The sequence below is a fragment of the Maniola hyperantus genome, chromosome 5 (genome assembly GCF_902806685.2).
Source record: "Maniola hyperantus chromosome 5, iAphHyp1.2, whole genome shotgun sequence".
Classification (NCBI taxonomy): Eukaryota; Metazoa; Arthropoda; class Insecta; order Lepidoptera; family Nymphalidae; genus Maniola; species Maniola hyperantus.
The window spans coordinates 8,182,947-8,205,848 of NC_048540.1; the positions used below are offsets into that span (position 1 = coordinate 8,182,947).

The window sequence follows — 22,902 nt, forward strand, 5'->3', positions numbered from 1 at the left end:
ACAATCACCAAGGCTTATATATAAGGTTGCATGATGCCGGACTGCAGATTTTAATTAAATTTTTTAAAATACGTCTCCAAAAAGATACTGAAAAATTATTGTGTACTTACCTACTATTAAAAGTATTACAAATACTATAAATATAAGGCAGTCAATTAAATAAAGCGATAAATCAGAAACATCACAATCAATACTACCTACTTAACTAGTAGAGTAAAATTAGATTATTTACTAAAATAATACTCCTTTACTCAAATAATATATTTTATAAGAATTTACAAGTAAATAATCTTCCCATGTTTTAGAAGTCTTTTAACAAACAAACTAAAGAAATGAGCCTCTTTTGTCCGAAATCAATAGGTTACAGGAAAACTTTTGGATGCTTTGGACGCTTTTGGCAATACAGTAGCTACATCACGTTACCAATCGTGGGTCGGGTGATCGTGACGCACCCTTTACTCCTCCAGTGGTTGTGCAAGAGCCAGCAAGGACATATCGTCCATGTATTGAATCATACGGGATTCGGAAGGTAACGATTATAATTCAAGAGGTTACGTCGATTAAAAGGATGTACGTGCCTCGTCCAAGTTCAATGATTCTAGTTTTATCGCCAACTTTGCCTCTGCCCGTTTCATTGATAATGATGTGTTTTGGTGAACAATGAATTTTGTATTTCAAAGATAAGTAGGTACACATTTTGTTTTGGTTTTACCTGTCACATTTTATTGTAGTTTGAAAATGTTTAATGTATAATTTCTAGTGAATTAACGTGACTGTACCATGATGTTATATTGTGGAATTTAATAATTTCAAAGATGTTATGGTAGAAATTTTGTATTTCAATCCTACCAGAAATCTGTGAATGAGTTACTCAGCAACGTTGATCTTTTTTGACAAATTACAACGTTAATAAGCAACTTATCGACAGATTACAGATGGTTTGAATTATTAATTTCGACCGTAAAAGTATTCTCATTCATTCGTAATTAAAATATATATAACACAATCCCATTATCTATTAACCAGCAAAAGTCACGTATAAAGTATTTTTAATTTTTATCTATTGTGTGAACCAAAATACTTAAACAATAATATAAGTTAAAAAAACTTTATTGAATGAAATATATCTCTTATACAATCACCTGTCAGGTGTACCCTTACAATTTGTACCTGCGGCGTTTTTTATTTGAACGAAAGGATTGTCTGAAGCTTGTAATTTGAGCAGACAATATAATTAATGGCTATGGTGACCGTAAGTTACCTTTGTAATATAATTACCATTATAAAAAATTAATGATGGTAGTCTACGTTAGGTACTTTTAAAATAGGATATTGTACCCTTTTTTGAAACGTGTCTTAATGTGATCGATCCTAAAGTGATAATAAACTACCAAAAGATTCACAAAAAATTTATTCGATCGATAAGTGCAACAAAAATTGTAGAACCGGTAATAAAATGAAATCTTTAAAATGAATTATAAAATTCATTATATAGTTTTATAAACTGAAATTATCAGTTATCGATTGCTTGTTGCTAATACTATCTTGTTTATACATTTTTAGATTTTTTCTTGCTTGGTGTTAAATACCGTATTGGGCACTGTTAAGCTCTCAAAATTTTGCTATTATTTTATACTAAAATCGTGAAAAACAGTGATAGCCTAGTGGTTAAGACGTTGTCCTTCCAATAGGGAGTCTGGGGTTCGATTCCGATTTCCTGGCACGCACTTCTAACTTATGTGCGGAGTTACGAGCGTTTTAAGCAGTGAAATATCACGGCTTTTAACGACGAAGGAAAACTTTGTGAGGAAACCTGCCTTGAGTTCTCCATAATTTACTCAAAGGTGTGAATTCTGCCAATCTGCACTTGGCCAGCGTGGTATGGCCAAATCTTTATCATTCTGAAAGGAGACCAGGGCGCAATATTGAGACGGCCGCGGCGATGGGTTGATCGTGATGATGATAATGATGAAATTTATCATTGACTACAATAACGACCTTAGTGGTTATTTTTTGTCGTATGTTTTGTTTTATAAATTACAAAATGTACTATACGACTGGTCACTGGACCCAATCATAAAGCATATTAGGTATAATCAGAATCGAGCGTAACATTTCTTGATTGAGATGAGTTGAAGGTTCAAGCTTTTAATTTGTCGGTGCTATTTAACCTGATAATGTGGCTAATTCCGTTGTACACAATCTCTAAACTAAACTAAAATAGCACGTCTAAATCTATTGCTATCCCTTTCATAATGTTGCTTGCGGAAAAGGAGAGCACTAGATTTAGAACTATTAATTTAGTTTAGTTTAGAGATTGTGTACTAGAGAATCGGCCCCATTGAGAAGCTAGGATTGTTGTTATTGAGGTCTAGAATTAAGATTTCATGTTTATTTAAGTATTATACACCTAGTTGCTTGTTTATTTAAGAATATTCAATATTTATTGAAAAACATTGTTAGCGTTCTGAGACATGGCTATCATTACAGCGTGTTATGTTTGTAGCCGTGTGAAGGTATTATAGCATTATGCTATTGAGCGCAGTTACTGCAAGGTTTTTATAAAAAGTAATTTGTTAAAGCAACAAAAGACTGAAGGCTTACTTAATTTCTCAGTCGCACGCTCAGATTCATCGTTACTGAGATCGTGTACTTGTTCATCATTTTGTCATTGCCTAATATCAACGTCTTGCCGCAAAACTTGCACTGTGAGTGTGAACACATCAAATTCAATTAGTCACATCAGAATAACCCATTTTATTTTATTAAATTAATCATTAACCATCATATATCAATACCCATATTATAAATGCGAAAGTGTGTTTGTTTGTTGGTTTGTCCTTCAATCGCATCGCAACGGAGCAACGCATTGACGTGATTTTTTGCATGGGTATGGTTAAAGACCTGAAGAGTGGCATAGGCTACTTTTTATCCCGGAAAATCAAAGAATTCGCACGTGATTTTTAAAAATCCACGCGGACGAAGTTGCGTGTATCAGGTAATAATAAACATTTTTAATAATTATAAATATTATTAATAATATTTAAGATAATCTAATAATATTAAATTAATTCAATAATAGCAGACAGTAGTTTACACGAACACACCAAACCAGTGGTAGATGCATCCGACTATTCGTAAGTGCTTGTAAAAGTTTATACGAATAAAAAAGATTTTTATTTATTTATTTACAATAATAATAATAATAAGACAAAAGAGTAAGGTGACTTAGTTGATCTTAAAATTTTGTTTGAAGTAGGGATTTAGTTCTATATCCATAGGTTTTTAACAAAACGTCTTTTTTAAATATGTAGATAGTTCCATGGCACAAAACTAAAACAGAGTAGACATAACTAATTCGTAATAAGATTTACTTGATTTTAAAATTTTGTTTCATGTAATTAAGTTCTACTAAGGATATTTCTACCAATCCGCACATGGCCAGCGTGGTAGACTATGGCCAAAACACTTCTCACTCTGAGAGGAGACCCGTGCTCTGTAGTGAGCCGGCAATGGGTTGAACATGATGATGATGAAGGATATTTAGTTGTTAACAAAATTACTGTAACAACGTCCTTTATTTAATCAGGGAGCACGGCAGTGCCCCCGCCAAGACGAGCCAAACTAAAGGACGGGGCACTACGTACCTTTTCTCGAAGCGTTTCGTCGTATTTTCGAGCTGAAATTTTCAGGATAAGGTGTTCTCAGCGAACTTATTAAACGTACTAAGTATCAATTATCTAGCTTTTATGGTTTCAGATTTATTGATACCTGAAATACGTTGATTTCGTGACTCGCTGATGATCATCATAATTCGTAGTCAAAAATTTTAGGGTACTTCCAGAAGTCCTAGAAGACTGAAATTTGGTATGTAAGCTAGAAAGTATATATGTCTAAACAACAGGAAAACTTAGAAATCGGAAGTTTTCCCCCTCCAAACCCTCGTATGGGGGAAGCATATCTTTAAATTCTGTCGCGAGAATGCTGAAATTTTCAGGATAAGATGTCAGTGGTAGATGTGTCAAACGTACCAAGTGTCAATAATCTAGCCTTTTACTTAACATTTAAGCCCATAAGGAATAGTTTATGCGACACTCAAGAAATGGCCCCACGTATTGCATTTTCGAGATTTCAACATTAAACGGCCAAGCCATACTTTTTTACCACGATGTAGGAATTGTAGAATCAGGGCCTATATGTACAGTTATTTGTTATTTAATATTATATAATGAAATGTGATACAGTCAAGAGCGCTTAAGAGCTGTATACTTTGGACACGGGCAGCACAAATCAAAGCTCAGCTTGGGGCTTGGCTCTACTAGAAATCTCATAACTTTTTTACAGTGAAAGCATTATGAACTTGTGAGTCTTGGCAACCTTTACATGAAATGTTTTTCGTGGGATAGATAGTTCCACTTCCATGGCACAAAACTACAACAGAGCAGACATAACTTATTTGTAATAAGCTGTTGTTTGCGATACTGGTATAATTAAAGGGCGAGGTTGTTTCCAGTTGATCGGAACAATCATCGCATGTGAAAGGCAGTGTGTTCTCCATAATATTTGCACTATGGAGTCTAAAAAAGTCGCATAAATAAATTATTTCATACCCTTATTACGTTCGTGTTCATACCTGACTGACGCCTCTCAAACTAAGTAGGTAGGTACTTTAGAAAGCCCATGCCAGATCATAGTCTACAAATATCATACTTATAACACAATTCACGTTTGAGCAATGTTTGTTTTGAACAGATATGACAGATAAAGAATCTTTAATATTCCAGTCTTTCTATATTCCAGATGGATCTTTGAAAAAGACATTTAACATTTAATAAGTACTAAATACATCAATTAGTCTTGTTCTTAAGTTGTAATCCACAGTGTGCAAGAGGTTTAGTCAGTTGTATTTCATAACCATTACAATCACTTTAGTTACAATATTAAGCCTTAAGTTAATGTTAAAAAATTTAGACATTTAGTAGGTACTGTGTAGTAACTTTCTCATAACTTAATATCATTTTCTTTTAACCCGGCAGGTATTGTTAAGAATGCCTGGGATTTCTTGCTTGCCATAGAAGTCGTCAAAACTTTTTTAGAGTTCCGCACCAAAATGGTAAAAAATAACCCTTATGGAGTGTATATGTCCGTCTGTCACAAAAGTGCTTAGTATCATTAAAATTTTGGAATAGTTTTGAATAACGCTTGTCCAACTTTATTTCAAAAGGAGTCATTTGAAAGTGCTGGATCGCAATAGTTTTACAGTGGAATAATAATCAAAGGGTTTTATTTTTACATTCTCATCCTTATCTCTGGCAAAGCACAAAATTCTGAAGTAATATAATAGGTATACTTAGGATAGTGTCTATACACTATAAGTTTCCATGAAAATTAAATAAAGTCTCTAACAAGCACAGTTTGTTAGCAAACAGCTATAAATTTTTAAAAACTAAATTTTGCGGTCCCAAATATAATTTGTTTTTGAGACTGTAGACTGTTAATAATTTACTTATCTGAATAAATATTCAAATGCTAATTTCCAAGCTACGGAGCCCTATGAGGGCAAGTCTGACTCGCACTTGGCCGTTTTTTTTACATTTACATAATTCCAATTTATAGCATGACAAACTAAACTCGCTATTCAATTTATTGGGGTCAAATAGTGCAACCTAGCAGACCATTTGCACATGTCCGATCGATTCATTTGCCAGTCTTTAGGCGTAATCATGATAATTCAATCAAAATAACCGGATGCTAGAGAAAGAATTTGTGGTGTCACAGAGCTCTTGACCAACGGCCAAAATTATTGATCAATCGATCTGTAGTCTGTCGGTAAGCAACATTGTTATTTTGGGCCATATAATTTTTAACAAATGAAAACGTTGCTAATGAACTCAACGTACGATTAGGTACAGATACCTTAACCTATCTGAGAACTGTCGATGGTGTTACATGAAAACGTTGCTAATGAACTTAACGTACGATTAGGTACAGATACCCTAACCTATCTGAGAACTGTCGATGGTGTTACATGAAAACGTTGCTAATGAACTTAACGTACGAATAGGTACAGATACCCTAACCTATCTGAGAACTGTCGATGGTGTTACTGTAATTAATTATAGTAACACTTAATTTCGGTCATAAAAGAAACGAGAAAGCCTGTAGGTACGTCCAGATGTGAGAGATTCCATAGATTTTACGAATTTTAAAAGTTAAGAAAACTTAAATATTTTTTTACCGTAGCGGTATTGCTTTTTTCACTCAATGCATATCAATATGTCTTTATTAATGGTCACCTTACCACGTAATTGGTACATTGGTATTTATAGTTTGAACTTGACAAATAGGTAGGTACATGAATTAATAAGCATATCAAAGTTATCTACCCTGAATATAAAAGATACTCCATTTAATACAGACTCCAATAAGGGTAAGCCCACACTGCAAAATTTCACCGTGCGATTTTTTTAACAGATTTATTCTGTAATATATTTCTGTGCGACATGGAAATTATATGAAGCCATGTCACAGAAACTTGCGGGGAAAATAGCACGGTGATGCAGTGATAGATTTAGGTACCCTTGCTATATTATAATATAGCTATAGAATAGAATTTGATATATTGCATACTCATAATAAAGTTTTAAACAATGTCTTGGCCGTGTAACCCGATCCTCAGCCGAGCACTACCCAACTTAATATAAGTATTAATATCTCTAGCACTCAGGCAACGGTCTGCTTTATATTTTAATCTAGATTTGACAGGTTACCGTAGTTTTTAGCTAGGGCGATTGCTCTGATGGTTGTGACCCTGACACTAAAGCCTACTTTGCCCCAGAGGAGTTAACTACTCGTAGTAGCATGTTTGAATGAAATACACGAATGACTTGCTATGGAAATTGTAAGGGTACTTAGTGGGTACTTTTCTCGACACCATTTAACATTATACCGCTTGAATTCGTGTACCGTTTCGGTAAGCCGGAATTCGTCATTTTAATGACGTACAACTTTAGTTCGTGGTCCGGTTCAGACATCTATAAATTCATATGAACCTCGTCCTTGCGAGGAATGCGAGGTCATCACGCCTTCGTGGTCGGTCGCGTTCTTTCGAGGCGTTCCTCTTGTGAAACAATATTTTGTTGTTTAAGATTTGATCATTCCGTATTCTATGCATGCTATTATGACGCAAGTGAGCGACCTGCACCTTGTTCTCGCGGACACAATTCCACTAACGACATCAACAACATTAAGTTGCATGTATTATGATAAGATTGTTCTTCGTACATCCATTTATGGCTAAACTTCGTAAATGCAAATGTTGAGAATTAATTCAGTTCCTCTTTACTAAACACACCTAATAGGCACTGGAGATTTTTTGCTCACTTGACGCAATGTTGAATTAAAAACGCTTAATATGTAATGGATTGATGATGAAATTACTGATTCCAGGAAGTAGGTAACTTCTAGGTAAAGATCCCAGTTCGAAGTTATTCCAATTCATCGGCGGAAGATTTTGAAAATGTTTGACAAGGACAAGGACAAGTCATACATTTTCAAAATCTTCTGTATCGTCAAATTGAAGTTGCACCGACAAATATTTATATCAGTTTTGGCTTCGGTTTTCGGTTCTCGTAGCTTCTTTGTCATGCATATAAAATAAAAATATAGTCCGTAAAAATGACTCCTCACGCGCCATTTTAACTCTATGGGTCAACTGTCATGTCAAAAGTACGATTTTGATTTTAGTCCTTATTTTCAAGGTGAACCGTTTTTTACATGTTAGGTATAGGTACCTAGCTGCAAAAGCTACATTTTTTTCTTGTTGCCACTTGTAATTTACTAAATGATAGTAATTGTATTTTAATTTAACTTAAGAGAAATGTCGTAAGAGCTTTCATATCTGCTAACCTTTGCAAAATTAGCTTTTTTCCACTGTTTCCAGCCATATCCGTATACGCGTGATTTTAATTAGGTATGATTTATTTAAGGTTATTTTATGAAGTTAATCACATCTTATAATGACCTTAGTAAAACTGTTTATATTTCGTAGTGAGTTATTTTCCTGTTGCAACTTGTAGATCTAGATCTTGACTTTTTCTATCACCTTTTGTCAAACCGGAATGCTTATAATCTCTCCATTCTAATCTGCAGACTAAATTCTAAAATGATTCTAGTTACTGTTGTAGGTATATTATTTATGATAATAATTATCTTTATTTTCAGACAAAATCCATTAACTTAAAATACAATTCATCCATACTAGTCCATACTAATATTATAAATGCGAAAGTGTGTCTGTCTGTCTGCTAGCTTGTCCGGGCCAACAGTTTAACAGGTTTTGAATTTGATACAGAGTTAGCTTACATCCCGGGGACGGACATGAGCTACATTTTATCTCGGAAAATCAAAGAGTTCCCACGGGATTCTTAAAGGCCCATCCGTTTAAATAATTTGTATGAAATTTGGTACAGAGGTAGCTTAGTTCCCGGAAATTGGCATAGGCAACTTTTTATTCCGGAAAAGCAAAGGGTTTCCAAAGTTTTTTGGCAGCCTAAATCCACACGAACACGTCGCGGTCATCAGCTATTCAACAATAATTTTGATCACCTTATTCTCAGTAATTTCTGCCAAAAATATCCTGTAATACCTACAGGATATTTTGCCATTTTTTAAATATAGATTCTTATTTGATAAAGTTAGGTATTTAAATGCAAGAATAGAAGTAGGTAAGTATATTTTGTGGTCAGAGATATTATCAAATAAATTGTTATTATTCCAAATGATTTGTCGATTTTAAATTGATTCGCATGACTATGCGAGAATTGAGATGAGTACCTACCTACTGAGTTATTACCGACATTTTGGTTATTGCAAAAAAGGTATCCAATGAATGTTTTTTTTATTGCACAGTTGCGAGTTCCACTGCGCCAAGTGCTTCGCCCGCGCGATCTGTCTGTAATTATCAACAAACGTCATCTAAAAGTGGGCATAAAAGGGCAGCCGTTTATTATCGATGGTGAACTGGACGCAGATGTCAAAGTCGAGGAGTCTACGTGGGTGCTACAGGATGGCCGCAATTTACTAGTCAACTTAGAGAAGGTAGGTGTAGTCTGCGACAGGTTGAGATGGCAATCGGGGTATGAGGCGGGGGGCCCCGCACACCCGCATGTCACCCGCGCTCGCCCGCACCGGGTTAGCGTGGGGGTTGTGCGGGTGTGCGGGGCGTTCCGTCTCCGATTGCTATTGCCTGTCGCGTACAATATACCTTATTATGCTTTTATTCGATCTTTAATTTTCTATTTTTAACCGACTTCAAAAAAAGGAGGAGGTTCTCAATTCGTCGGAATCTTTTTTTTTTTTTTTTTTTTTATTTTTTATGTATGTTCCCCGATTACTCAAAAACGCTTGGACCGATTTTGAAAATTCTTTTTTTGTTTGAAAGGGTATACTTCAAAGTTGGTCCCATTTCAATTTGGTGAAGATCTGATGAACATCTTCGAAGATAGATACTGGAACTCCTCAACGGATAAGATTAAATTGCTCGCGATCAGTGTAATAGCTTAGTAAACAGTAGATTTTTAACCAGTCATAGCATAATTCCATGGGGCCACTAAAAATTGTGAAATAAAATTTTTTTACAAAAAAAATAAAAACCGACTTCGTTACATAAACACTAAAAATTTAAAAATAATTTAATTTATTACCGAATATATTATGTATACAAGAGTTAATATAGTTCCATAATAATATTTTTTGGGGTCGGTGCCAATGAGGTGCCATTGTGGAGTCCCATAAAAATATGAAGTCTAGACGATTCGCGCAGCTAAAGCTAATTGGCACCGGCACCAAAAAGTATTATTATGGAACTATAATAACTCTTGTATACATAATATATTCGGTAATAAATTAAATTATTTTTAAATTTTTAGTGTTTATGTAACGAAGTCGGTTTTTATTTTAGAACTTAACAATCGAGGTTTGTGTGATCGAGTGATTGCACTGATTAAAACAAGTGACTTGTAGCCGGTTTTAATTTATTACGAAGATGCTAACCTGCTAAGATGGAATGCCTTAGGTATATCGGAAAATGTATGACAATTTGTGCCCCATTATTTCGCAACATGGGAAGTTTTGGCTTTTCCAGTGAGATGCCAAATAACTGCGACAAAAAACCTTATGCGCCATGAAAGCTACTCTTTAAGCATAAGCATATTCTGCAACATTTTTTTACGGCTGATTATGAGGTCCTTACCTTTTCAAAATTTTCTGCATAATTATATAATTCGTCGGTTTCATTGCATAAAATCACCTAGTGTAGTTTACAACTAGACGAGTTCTTGTTGTAGTTGTATATTACCGTCAAGACAAGTTCTAATTACATATATCTATAGCTCAGGGCTTAATTGTTGTAAACAGTACTTGATGATTTTTTGCAATGAATGAGTTATAGCAGTAACGACGAATTTCTGTTTAAAAAAATTTGATTTAAACCATTAAGTAAGTATTAAAAATTGATTTGTTTAACAGGTAAACAAAATGAACTGGTGGGGCAGACTTGTTACAACCGATCCCGAAATCTCTACCAGAAAAATTAATCCAGGTAATGGTATTGTGTAGAAGACAGAATTATTTTGATTTCATTAAACGTAGAAGAGTTCCGGTTTTCATTGAAAAGTTTCGTGCAACCCATGTCTCATTTCTATATGATCTACCGTCTCTAAGTTACCGTATTAGATAAAATTAATTACCGAAAAATACGATTCATGTAGACTTCATTCCAAAACTTAATCATTCTAACAGAAAGTTGTTTTATGTCATACTAGCTGATGCCGGCGACTTCGTCCGCGTGGATTTACTTTTCAAAAACCCGCGGAAACTTCCGGGATAAAAAGTAGCCTATGTTTTAATCCAGGGTATAATCTATCTCCATTTCAAATTTCATCCAAATCTGTTCAGTCGTTTTTGCGTGATTGAGTAACAAACATCCAAACATTCAAACATCCACACTTTCACATTTATAATATTATTAGGATTTCCATAAATACTTTAAGACCTATTTTTCACTATCACAAATCACAATATAGTAGGTATTTTAACGATCGTTAGGTCTGCAACGTCTGCATTCCAATTAAATGGTTTAAGCGCTAGTTAAACAGATTGCGTTGATCAGATGGCAGATTTAGCTTAATTAAATGCCAGATGTATAAATGATACGATCGCCTTCCGTCCGGATTTCCCATATGCGTCCTAGTTTGTAAGACATTCAAGGACGCCCAGACACGGCCAGTCTGGGTGTTGAGTTGTGGGAATTTTATAAAAACTTTTTGCTTAATGCCATTGACGGCAATGTGGCCGTAAAGCAGGCTTGGTAATTGGTACTTATTATAATATTAAAGGTTATATTTATTTTGTTCAGGCTAGGCAAATAAACGGTAGGTTCATCGAAATTTTGACACCTAGGACCTCTCGCTGACTTTACTTACAAAATCACTACATATATTATAGACGCGAAAGTGATTGTTTGTTGGTTTGTTGATACTTCAATCACGCTGCAACGGTGCAACTGATCGACATGATTTTTGCATGGATATAATATGTATAAGTCCCACAAATTGCTATTGCGCTGGAACCATGTCTCATTAACATCGAAATGACGTCATTTTGACGTCAGCCGAAATAAAAATCTACCATCAGCTCGAAGCTTCAGTCTAGTGCTGACGTCACTAAAATGGCGGCCATGCGCATTAGCAATTTGTGAGACTTATAGTTAAAGACCTAGAGAGTGACATAGACTATTTTCCACCTGAAAATCAAAGAGTTTTCATGGAACTTTTAATAATCTATCAGCTAGTACGTAATTATGTAGGTACCTACCTAATGTAACCGGCAACCGCCGAATTTCTTACTCGTTCTTGGTAGGAAGGGCATTCTGAACCAGTTGTAATTTCATTGACGATTCAAAAGCACTTGTAAAGGTTTATTTGAATAATAAATAATCGTTTTATTTGTATAAAAAACCGACCAAGCGCGAGTCAGACCCGCGCACCGAAGGTTCCGTACTACAGTCGTAGTTTTTTAACATTTTGTACGATAAATCTAAAATAAAATAAAAATAAATAAAAATCTGTTTTACAATGTACAGGTAAAGCCATTTCATATGATACCTCACTTGGTATTGTAATCTTACTTTGAAAGTTGAAAATACTAATTATTTGTTCATGTACACATTTCAATTTTTTTTGTGGGGGGAACCACTAATTCACGGTTTTCGGATTTTCCCATTACGTGTGCTATAAGACCTACTTACCTGCCCTAGGTCAACGGAAAGTACCCCCTAGGGTTTCTTGACAGACAGATAACGAAGTGATCCTATAAGGGTTCCGTTTATGTTTTTGAAGTACGGAACCCTAAAAAAACAACGAAGTTGTGCATGTTATAAATAGGAGGCGCAATTCGTAAAACTGCCTTTGAATACGGTAATATCCTAATACTTTCTGTTTGCTTCTAGAACCTTCAAAATTATCAGACCTAGATGGAGAAACAAGAGGCTTAGTAGAAAAAATGATGTTTGATCAAAGACAGAAAGAAATGGGACTGCCCACTAGTGACGAACAAAAGAAGCAAGATGTACTCAAAAAGTAAGTAAACCTTCAGTGTAAAGAGAAAGTGTTACTTGGATAAATAGGTATAGTCCGCAACAGGTTGAGATGGCAATCGGAGTATGAAGCGGGGGGACGCCCCGCACACCCACACGTCACCCGCGCTCGCCTGCACCGGGTTAGCGCGGGGGATGGCGGGGCGTTCACTCCCCTATTGTCATCTTGATCCATACCAATAATATGATACCTTAATGATAAAAATATGTCTCTGTCTCTCTTTTTGGACAAAATTTGGTACAGAGATAGCTTGCATCTCGGGGATGGATATAGGCTACTTTTTTTTCGGGACACCAAGGAGAGTGCCCATGAGATTTTTAAAAATCCTAAGTCCACGCGGACGACGTCGCGAGCATCATCTAGTCTTACATAAATTGAACTTATGATTAAAGCATGAGGAACTGATGTAATTGCTATGCTACTGAATATATAGAGTCAATAAAATTATGATAGGTATGTTCAGAAATATCAATAAAATCGCTTACGAAAACAGATTCTATAACCAGTTTTGTTAATAGTACCGCCTTGGATAGGAACTTTGGATATTATGAACCATTTCCGCAAATCGTTGCGATTACATAAGATGATTAGCATTATATCTACGTACATAATATATACGTATAGGTACGTATAGTCCGCGACAGGTCGAGATGACAACAGGGAAATGAACGTCCCGCACAGCCCTCACGTTAACCCGGTGCGGGTGACGTGCGGGTATGCGGGGCGTCCCCCGAGCTCATAGCCTGATTGCCATCTCGACCAGTCGCGTAATATAGATAAACGCTTTACACGTGATTTTATTGTCCTAATTTTTACAGGTTTATGGAACAACATCCGGAAATGGATTTCTCGAAGTGCAAATTTAATTAAGAGATAATGAAATCATACTTCGATGTTACAGGAGCCAAGTTTTTCAAATCAAAATCAAATTACTAGCAAAACTACTTATTCTATGCGAAAATTGAAACCAATTCGACGATCACCATCCATGTTTCTTGATTTTATGGGGTCTAGTATACAATAATATTATGTTGTAAAATTAAATGATTGTCTTGAATAAAGAAAAATAAATCAAAAACATTTTGTTTTATTTAAAGATTGAGTGCATTAAGTAGGTACATTAAAAAAAATATTATAAGGAGGACAAAAAGAAGGAGACCTCCTCCTTCATAGGAGGGCATGGAACACAGAAAACTAATAGGACATTCCTTTTACATTAAATAATTTACCTAGGTACCTACTTATTTTTTACTTTTTAATCAAATTACTAATTTTTATGCCTTAGCACACTTATTAAAACCGTCTAATTCGTCAAAAAAAATATTACTCGATTCCTTTTTTCCCCGATGTCACAATTTTTAAGAGGAAGCCGCTACCACATTACCCTCATGGGTGTGCAATGTGCATTTAGAAATGCCTCAAGTAATAATAATACGCAATAAATACTTGATATTAAATAATATTATAATAATGATATTCAGCGCAGTTGTTTCCGACTTCAAATGCAAGACCTAAGAGTATTATAATCACTACGTTTTATGCAAGACAAGATATTCATCAAGAGAAAACTACAAATGATATATCTCAACAACCGAATCGAGAATAATATTAAGGGAGATTTTATTGTTATGGTAGCCCTATCAAATAAGCAACACGGGCTCTAACTAACGCAGCCACAAGGTTGCGGTTTCAAACCTGGCATGTACCTACACACCTGCATCACAAGCACGAGATTTATGGATATTTCTTTCTTTCTCATCTGGTCTGGTTTCCCGTTTCCGCCTCAGTTCCCGCATGCTTGCTTGATGGTTGTAAGTAACTAGGTACATGCTTTTCCCATTCCATAATTTTTGTCCCTACATTTCGGGAATACTATTCGTATTGAATCATGCAACACTGCAAATTACAGTGCTGCCACAGATAACTATGTATAGAAGTCAGAGTGCGTTCTATACATAGATCTCACTCAAAGAAATTCTAAGAACTATTCTATGGAACTATTACCTACTTTCTGAAATCGATGATCTCACTCAGTGGGACAAGGCTATCTTGGCGCGTAGCAAAAATTGGAACTAATATTGCCGCCAAGTGTCCCCTTCGTCCCCTTTGTTCTTGTTTGAATATTCTAAGCCTCTGTTCTCCAACAGCGCCCCCCTTTTATTGTCATTCAAGTGCCAAGAGAGCCTTGTCCAAAGAATTTTTATGTACTACTTCGTATAAGAATTATTACCTACTATGTCGATGGGTGGTCGATGGCCTTGTCACACTGTATGAGACTCGTAGACAGATTAAAAAAGCTAGACTAAAGTACTGTGTAACCGCGTATGAGATAGCGATAGCCCGACGTAACGATGAATAACACGACATTCACCATTGTTTAGTACTCAATATTTGTATAAACCGCTCAACAATATTTGCATTAAAAGTTTTTTATGTGAGAACAAGTAAAAAACTAATGAGAAATACAATGATGCCACGAATTCTCAAAGTTTGTTTTGCAACTAAAGTTGTATTCCTTGAAAAAATCGGTTACACGATAAGGGACAAAAAAATAGGTTAGCTGCCTCTGTTTATCACATTAGTAACTTTATCTGTGCTCTTTTTTAGTGTGAATGAGAAAGCAAACGTTCCTTTGTCTAGATTTTTTACTCTGTCTAGATGAGACTATGTTTTGATCACGTTTTGATAGGTACGTAGATAGAGTAATAAAGATAGATACAGGAACGTTTGCTTTCTCATTCGCACTAAAAAGAGAGCACAGATAAAGTTACTAATGTGATAAACAGAGACGCAGCTAACCTATTTTTGTCTCTTATCGTGTAACTGGTTTTTTTGAAGAATACATACAAGGAGTTGCAAAACAAACTTTGAGAATTCGTGGCGTAGTTGTATTTCTCATGAGTTATTTACTTGTTTTCACATAAAAAACGTTTAATACAAATATTGTTGATCGGTTAATACAAATATTGACTACTAAACAATGGAAATAATTGTCGTGTTATTCATCGTTGCGTCGTGCTATCGCTATCTCATACGCGGTTACACAGTACTTAAATCTACCTATTATTCTATCTACGGATAGGTACTTTTCAACTTCAATGCTCTGGCAACACTGGAATGTTGTTTGACATATGTTTGACATTGAAAGATAATTGACATTTTGATCACAGACCAATAACGTGCCAAATGCCATTAACATAACATCCAAAAATCATGATTCAAGATTGACCAAAAATGTGCCAAAAATCGTGAATATTTTGTATTTTGTCGCCACGACATCTGTCTTACAAAATAAAATATAATATCATATCAAATAAACTATTAAGTATTTGTTTTTAGTTATAAATGCTATCGCAATAATCTCCAATAATGGTCAGAACAGTCTACTCTCCTGAATATTGTCTCCAATATTTAGAACAATATGCCTCACAGGAAAACTTTGTTTTGGGTCTAATATTGGGCCAGGTAAGCAAAAACCAGTCTGATTTGCGTTGTCTTCATTTATACTTATTTTCTTAAATTTATGCTATTTGTAGATAACAGAGGCTCGTGAAAACATAATTCATTTAGCACGAACTCCCGAGGAGAAAAGTCCAGACTCTGGTTCAGAAACTAGTTACGAATCTGAAAAAACAGAGTCTGCTCGGAATTTGCTGGGTGTATCAGAAGCGTGGGTGGCGGATCACGCCAAACATGTCACGCGCATGTTACCCGGCGGAATGTTTGTTCAGGGTAAGTTGAGACTCGTCTACTAGAGAGAGATATTTATGTAGGTAGGTCCATACTAAAATGAAATCAAAGTATATATGCCCCTTCGCCTCAAACTAAGCGCTAAGCTTGTTCAGAATACACGTGATGACAATAGTGGGTGCCTTTTGAAAATCAAGTACCTAGGTACTTAGTGAAATTGTGCTGAGACAATCTTAAGGAGTTGCTGAAAGCCGCTGAACACAAGCACATTTACCTATTTGGAGATGCTTTCAAAGATAATTATGTCCAGCAGTGAATTGGTTGAATCAACTAGTGAAACTGAGACTGGAAAAACAAATGATTTCTCATAGAGTGGTTATTTTTAAATTTTTAAAAGCTATTTACAAAATTTTAATAGGTATCCAAGCAATGTAGAAACTAAATACTAGGAATGTTATCATGTAGACTTGTTTAAAAAAACTTTCACTTGATAGCTCAAGCAGTTAATCATTGAACAACATACTCAGATTACTCAAGCAGTTGACTGTAGTTGAATTGTTAACTAACAAGCTGGAGAACAAAACAGTGTTGTTACACTTGTAATTGAAATACTTTAATCTGGACATTTATAATCCACTGGACTTATTTCCAAGCAAAACAGTGTTAAAATGTACTGAAGTTGACTCCAAAGCTCATGATTTTGATCACTGAATAGAAACTGGAATTCATTTTCAAGCATTGCCTAAAATTGTGCTAAATTGAGTCTGAATTACACAATTATAGTTAAGTTTCGATAGTTTTCATTCAGTTTTTTGCTCAATCTGTAAAGTTTTTTGTGCAATTACACCTTTTTGTTCACTAGGTCCTCTACTGGCAGAATAGGTGTGACTGCTCAAGCATGCTTGTGTATTTTCAGGAAGGTTGTGGTTGTCTATGCAGTAACAACTTTAAGTAGGCAGTATAACTACTTCAAGCTGTCCACATTTATGGCGACTCTTACTACTTTTTATGTGGTTCTTTCAGGTATTTTCATTACTAGCGATGAAGACATCTTTGAGGATCCCAACTACTTCAGCAAAGTTAGATCAGTATTAAACTACACATACAAAGCTCTAAGTGCTAACCAGTACATGTACGCCAACTATCCATATTCCAATGACAGGCTTATATTACACATGTCTACTAATACAAAAGTATTAACATGTAAAAGTATTGAAGTTGGATCTGGAAAATCTACTATGAAGAATGTTGATTGGAAATTTGTAGCAAAACCTCAACAGTGGCAGAGATTAGACTGCTATTATGAATTTGATGATGTTTATCCAGTGATTGTTAAGAAGAGTGGGATATCAGTTAAACAGCAATTCCAGGTAAGTAATTTTTATTTTGTTCTCAATAATGTTCGATTGTGTGGCTTTAGATTGAAAAATTCCAGCAGGAACTTTTTGAGTCTTGGAATAAACATAGATCCAGGGCTATAACTATATCAGTGCAAATATCAATATGTGCATAAATCACGTTATTGAAGGACAAACAAACTTTTTCGCATTTATAATAGTAATAGTGATGAATAGATGAGAGCAAACGAAAACTATGTCTATGAGGAACAATTTTCTAAATTTCTGTTTAAATCCCTGGTTTCCCCAAAAATAATAATTCTCTGTCTCCAGAATGCAAGCTATTTTAGTTGTGATTAAAGAAGTATTAAGGTTTACAACTTGTGCCAAATGCCAATCCTTACAAAATATGTCAGATTAATAAAAAAACTTGCGCCAATGCAAAAGTGAATTGAAAATGGTTGTGTAAACTTTTAATCATTCCCTCTCACACACTATAATATATCGTACTACAGTTCTCCTTTATAGTTAACTTAAAAGTTAAACAAGCAGCTTCTTGCTGAAATGCGTAAGAGGTGCACTATACGCTGCCCATACGACCTTGTTACTGCAAACTGACAATGGAATCATGATTGCAGTGAAAAACCTAACTCTAGTAAGTCTAGAGCGCCAGGCAAATCGCTTTCATCCGAGGTTTCAGATATTTGTGTATTTTTTAAGCAAACTAAGAAAAACAAACGTATACCTATTTATTATGTGTGAGTGTGTGCAAGTTATACGTTTAGTTTAAAATATACAATTAATCACTACCCATATATAAATGCAAAATGTGTTTGTTTGTTGGTTTGTGCTTCAGTCACGTGACACGTCACAAGTGCAATGGATTGACGTGATTTTTTGCATGGGATAAAGACGGAGAGTGACAATTGACATAGGCCACTTTTATCCCGGAAAATCAAAAAGTTCCCACAGGATTTTTAAAAAACCAGCCTAATTCCATGCAGACGAAGTTGCGGGCATCAGCTAGTTGTTAATATTTCTATTAAACTTATGTTACGGAAAGTGTATTTAGGTCACACAGTTCTATATTCTATTAAACTATTATTTCAGCAAATTTTGGAATCTGCCCACAAAACTATTGATTCAAGTGTAATATTCATTGATGGAGAACTGAAGGATGGTTCGGAGGCTTTGGAGCAGCTTATCAAAAAGAAAAGGCCCAAAAATAGTGTTAAACCTGCACAAGACCCACCCAAATCCATGCATGTATCTTTATTTGTGCCATTCGTAAGTCGTTCAATTTTACCTTCATGACCTTAAATACCTAGACCTAAACAGACACAAGAGCCTATATATATCAAAGTTGCTAACAACCAGAATTAATATAATCAATCAATAATCAATCTATCTGATCTTTTAATAAGTTACCCAGCAATGTTGCTATTTGTCAAAAAAGTAGTCTTTTTTGACAAATAATTTTGTTAAGTAACTTATCGAAAAAATTCAGATAGAATGATTAGTTTTGGAGCCAAAATTCAGGAAGTCTTGCCAACCTAGCCGTAGTCTTGACGTGAGAAACGAAACTAGGTACTATTGCACAACAGCACAAATGATGCTTGCCTAATTTGAAGTACACATGATAGGGGCAATGATTTGGACACAAATGTTTGATGATTTCGGAAGAATAAACTCATTGTTTAAATATTTATAAAACACAGTCATAATATAACAGCCTAAAGAAATCATGATTATTAAATAGAGGGTCATCCGAAATACGTAAAACACATCACCTCCTTAGTAAGTTTTAAGTGTAACTAATAATCATTTTAAATTATGGATTAAACTAAAAAAAGCAAGTCAAATCATTGTGACGTCACATGCCAGTATTTCATAGAAGCTCGCATACTAAACGTGTGTTTTGACGTTTGATAAAAGGATACTGATTTGACTGGTTGTCAAACATTATATCTGAATACATCACTGGCCCGCTACTGAGCACAGATTTCAGAATGAGATGGATTTCGGCTGTTGTCCACAATGCTGGCCAATTGCGGATTGGCAGACTTCACACACCTTGTTATAGTTTTCTAACAATGTTTCCTTCATCTGAATATATTTTTAGTCAACTTGAAATTTTCTTTCAGGAAAATAGTCTCCCAGAAACAGTAGAATATTTGGAGTGCGATGGCAGCATACACTTCAGTGGTGTCGTGTCGTCGAGCGTGTTCATGTACCCCAAGGCCACGGTCAGTGAAACCATTGCTGCTGTCAAACAGGACATAATCCGCTCCTTGGCTTCACGCTTCACAATGCACTGTGATGCATTGATTGATGACAATTTGCTGCCTGAAGGTGATTGCGTTGTTACATACATCATATAGTAGTTCATATCATCTATACTAATATTATAAAGAGGTAAAGTTTGTAAGTTTAAGTAATCTCTGGAACCACTGAACCGATTTCGAAAATTCTTTCACAAGTAGAAAGCTACATTATTCCTGACTACCATAGACTGTATTTTACAACATCTTCAATACTTGCATTATTTTTAATGCGACTCTATTACTATGTCCGTCCGTCCGTCATTCAGTCTGTGACCGGGCTGTATCTCGTGAAACGTAGTAGGTAGAAAGCTGAAATTTGCCCAGAATATTATGTACTAGCAGTTGCCCGCGACTTCGTCCGCGTAAAATTTCTGGTTTCTCATGAGATCTAAAATTTTCCCGCTGCAAAAGGCCTCGCTTATCTACTCACTCAGTCTCACCTTAAGGCACGGAACCCAGAATACCTAAATGCCAATTTTCATATCTCTAACTTCAAAAACATAGAATTTTTCATGCAACTTTTCAAACCCCATTTCACCCCCTTAGGGGGAGAATTTGGTTAGATCCTTTCTTATCTGATACCTACTCCCTAGAAAGAACCTACGTTTCAATTTCAAGTAAAAATAATAATAGTTAAAACTTTTCTATAAAAACTTTCCCCCCTATTTTACCACCCTTAAGGGGGGAATTTCTTACATTGACTTATACAGATTTTTATTATTTAAAGTTGATAACCTAAATGTCGATTTTCATGTCTCTAACTTCAAAAACATAGGACTTTCATACAACCTTCGATCCCCCCTTTCCCTCTCTCAGGGGGGGATGTTCTCAAAACCGTTTCTTAGCTGACACCTAATTCTTAGAAAGAACCTACCTTCCAAATTTCAAGTTTGTAGGCGTTATAGTTCCTGAGATTTCGTGATTAGTCAGTGAGTGAGTGAGTGGTATTTCTCTTTTATATATTTAGATTTCTATTGCCGCTATAAAACAATAATTTTTTAAAATGGCCAACATGAGCATTAAAAAAATTTACATTTCTTGTACGATGGTACGGAACTCTTCATGTGCGATTCCGACTCGCACTTGACCGACTTTTATTTTACCTGAAAGTAAATACTACTACTACATATTTCATGCCATACATAAAAGGTAAAAATGTGTAGCAGACTATCTGCCGTACTCGGAGTCGCTTAATCGTTACTTAAGTTTAGTTAAAACGAGACAGAGCTATCTCTCACATAAATGTCTCGTTTTAACTCAATCTTAAGTAACGACTAGCGACTCTGAGTGCAGCTGTATATCCATCAATATCCCATATTTAATTATTGCTCATATTGGGCAAAAAGAAAAAATCATTTCATTTCATTTCTCATCAACATTTCAGAAAAGGTCTGTTTCAACGAGCCACCAAGGCGAGTGTTAGTGCCGGTGAGCACCCTCTATCTGTGCGACTATCTGTTTCCTGGTGAGGCGCCGGCTGAAGCGTTGCTGTCAGTCAAAGAGCTTCTGGACTTGCAAATAACGGAGGCTGATGTGATTTGTGATGTTGAAACACCTGCAGGTAAAGCCTAATCACACATTATTTTTTTTTTTTTAATAAGAATATTAGCCATGTTAAATGACTAATATTCCCCTTTCCTCTCCAACTAAGCGTCAGGCTTGTGCTAGGAGTAGGTACGACAATAGTGCAACGGGCGGGGTTTGAACCGTCGACCTTTCGGTTTTCAGTCCACTCCTTCACCGGTTGAGCTATCGAGGCTCTAAAAAAAATCTGTTTAAGAATGTACAAATAAAGCCCTTTCACCGCACTTGGTATATTAGTTATCTTACTTTATATAATAAGAAAATACTAATAATTATAGTTGTTCATGGACACATTTTAATTTCTTTTGTGATGTAACTACAAATTCACGGTTTTCGGATTTATTCCTATACTTGTGCATAAGACCTACTACCTGCCAAATTTCATGATTCTAAGTCAACGGGAAGTAGCTTATAGGTTTTCTTGACAGACACGACGGACAGACAGACAGACATCAAAGTGATCCTGTAAGGGTTTCTATTTTCCTTTTGAGGTACGGAACCCTAAAAATTGAAAAAAGGTACCCGTGCGAAGCAGGGGCGGGTCCGTAGTTATTTTATTTACATAGATGTCGTCTGTATTGTATTTCAGATACTTCTGAGTTCGATGCCCTAGACCGCGATACAGGCAGCGAGGAGATCCTGGCGACGCCGCAGGAAGCCAGCCAGTTTATGTACATCACAGGCATTTGCTTTGCTATGTTCGTCCTCATAGTTTCCATATTTGTCCATTATTACGATTCCATTGCACTGTGCATTGGTCAACTGCTCTCTAGGTCCTAATTGTAATTATTGTTGTATTAAAAAAATATTATACAGAGTGTTATTTTATGAGCGGCCAGTCAAGCGAAATCTTTCAGTTTCAGTTCTTTAGACCTTTTTTTCATCATTAAGCAGTTTTAGCTTTTAAAATAATACCCTGTATATGTATCTATTGAAGAGTAAGATTTATTTTGTTGTTATTTTGTTGCTAACCTATGACTATAAAAACAGCACTCAATGTAATAGGTAAAGTATAACAATTTTATAATAGTCATATTATCCATAATAGTAATATCGCACCTGTTGTGTACAGACAATGCCGTGTAATTTAACATTCAAAATAAAAGAAATATTTTCATAATATTGCATTTTATTCTTATAAAACGAGAAAGACGTTTGTTTAGTGGTCCAAGATCCCAGATCCGCCAGAGTTACTTATTTTCTATGTGTGGGATAGAGTAGTGGTAGTGTACACTTTTAACGTATAATGCGTACATTTTGAGAACTCACTCGCCATGTTTGCACTGTTTCTACTGTCATGTTAAAAGTACT

The 22,902-nt window shown here is 35.4% G+C and overlaps 2 protein-coding genes across 2 annotated transcripts in view; both read left to right on the forward strand.

The window, feature by feature from the left end:
- nudC (nuclear distribution C, dynein complex regulator) overlaps positions 1–13,734 on the forward strand; it is a 41,891-nt gene extending 28,157 nt beyond the window's left edge. The window contains exons 5-8 of the mRNA XM_034968570.2: positions 8,911–9,099; positions 10,528–10,600; positions 12,509–12,638; positions 13,475–13,734. Coding sequence (XP_034824461.1) covers positions 8,911–9,099; positions 10,528–10,600; positions 12,509–12,638; positions 13,475–13,526 — 444 coding nt within the window. The 3' untranslated portion in view covers positions 13,527–13,734. The remainder of the gene's footprint in view (positions 1–8,910; positions 9,100–10,527; positions 10,601–12,508; positions 12,639–13,474) is intronic.
- A 2,098-nt stretch (positions 13,735–15,832) lies between these two features.
- Positions 15,833–22,711, forward strand: LOC117982240 (protein odr-4 homolog). The gene is made up of 7 exons (XM_034968560.2): positions 15,833–16,121; positions 16,193–16,388; positions 17,370–17,716; positions 18,794–18,970; positions 19,828–20,035; positions 21,392–21,568; positions 22,181–22,711. Exons 1-7 carry the CDS (start codon positions 16,026–16,028, stop codon positions 22,369–22,371), a joined length of 1,392 nt encoding a protein of 463 aa, XP_034824451.1. The 5' UTR covers positions 15,833–16,025; the 3' UTR covers positions 22,372–22,711.
- Positions 22,712–22,902: the final 191 nt, after the last annotated feature.

What these genes read in the sequence shown, in the direction of transcription:
- LOC117982240 (XM_034968560.2), top strand. Translation starts at nt 16,026, where the DNA reads ATGGTCAGAACAGTCTACTCTCCTGAATATTGTCTCCAATATTTAGAA. An exon ending in TGACAATTTGCTGCCTGAAG is followed by an intron (nt 20,036 to 21,391) that starts GTGATTGCGTTG and finishes TCAACATTTCAG; the next exon opens with AAAAGGTCTGTTTCAACGAG. An exon ending in TGATGTTGAAACACCTGCAG is followed by an intron (nt 21,569 to 22,180) that starts GTAAAGCCTAAT and finishes ATTGTATTTCAG; the next exon opens with ATACTTCTGAGTTCGATGCC.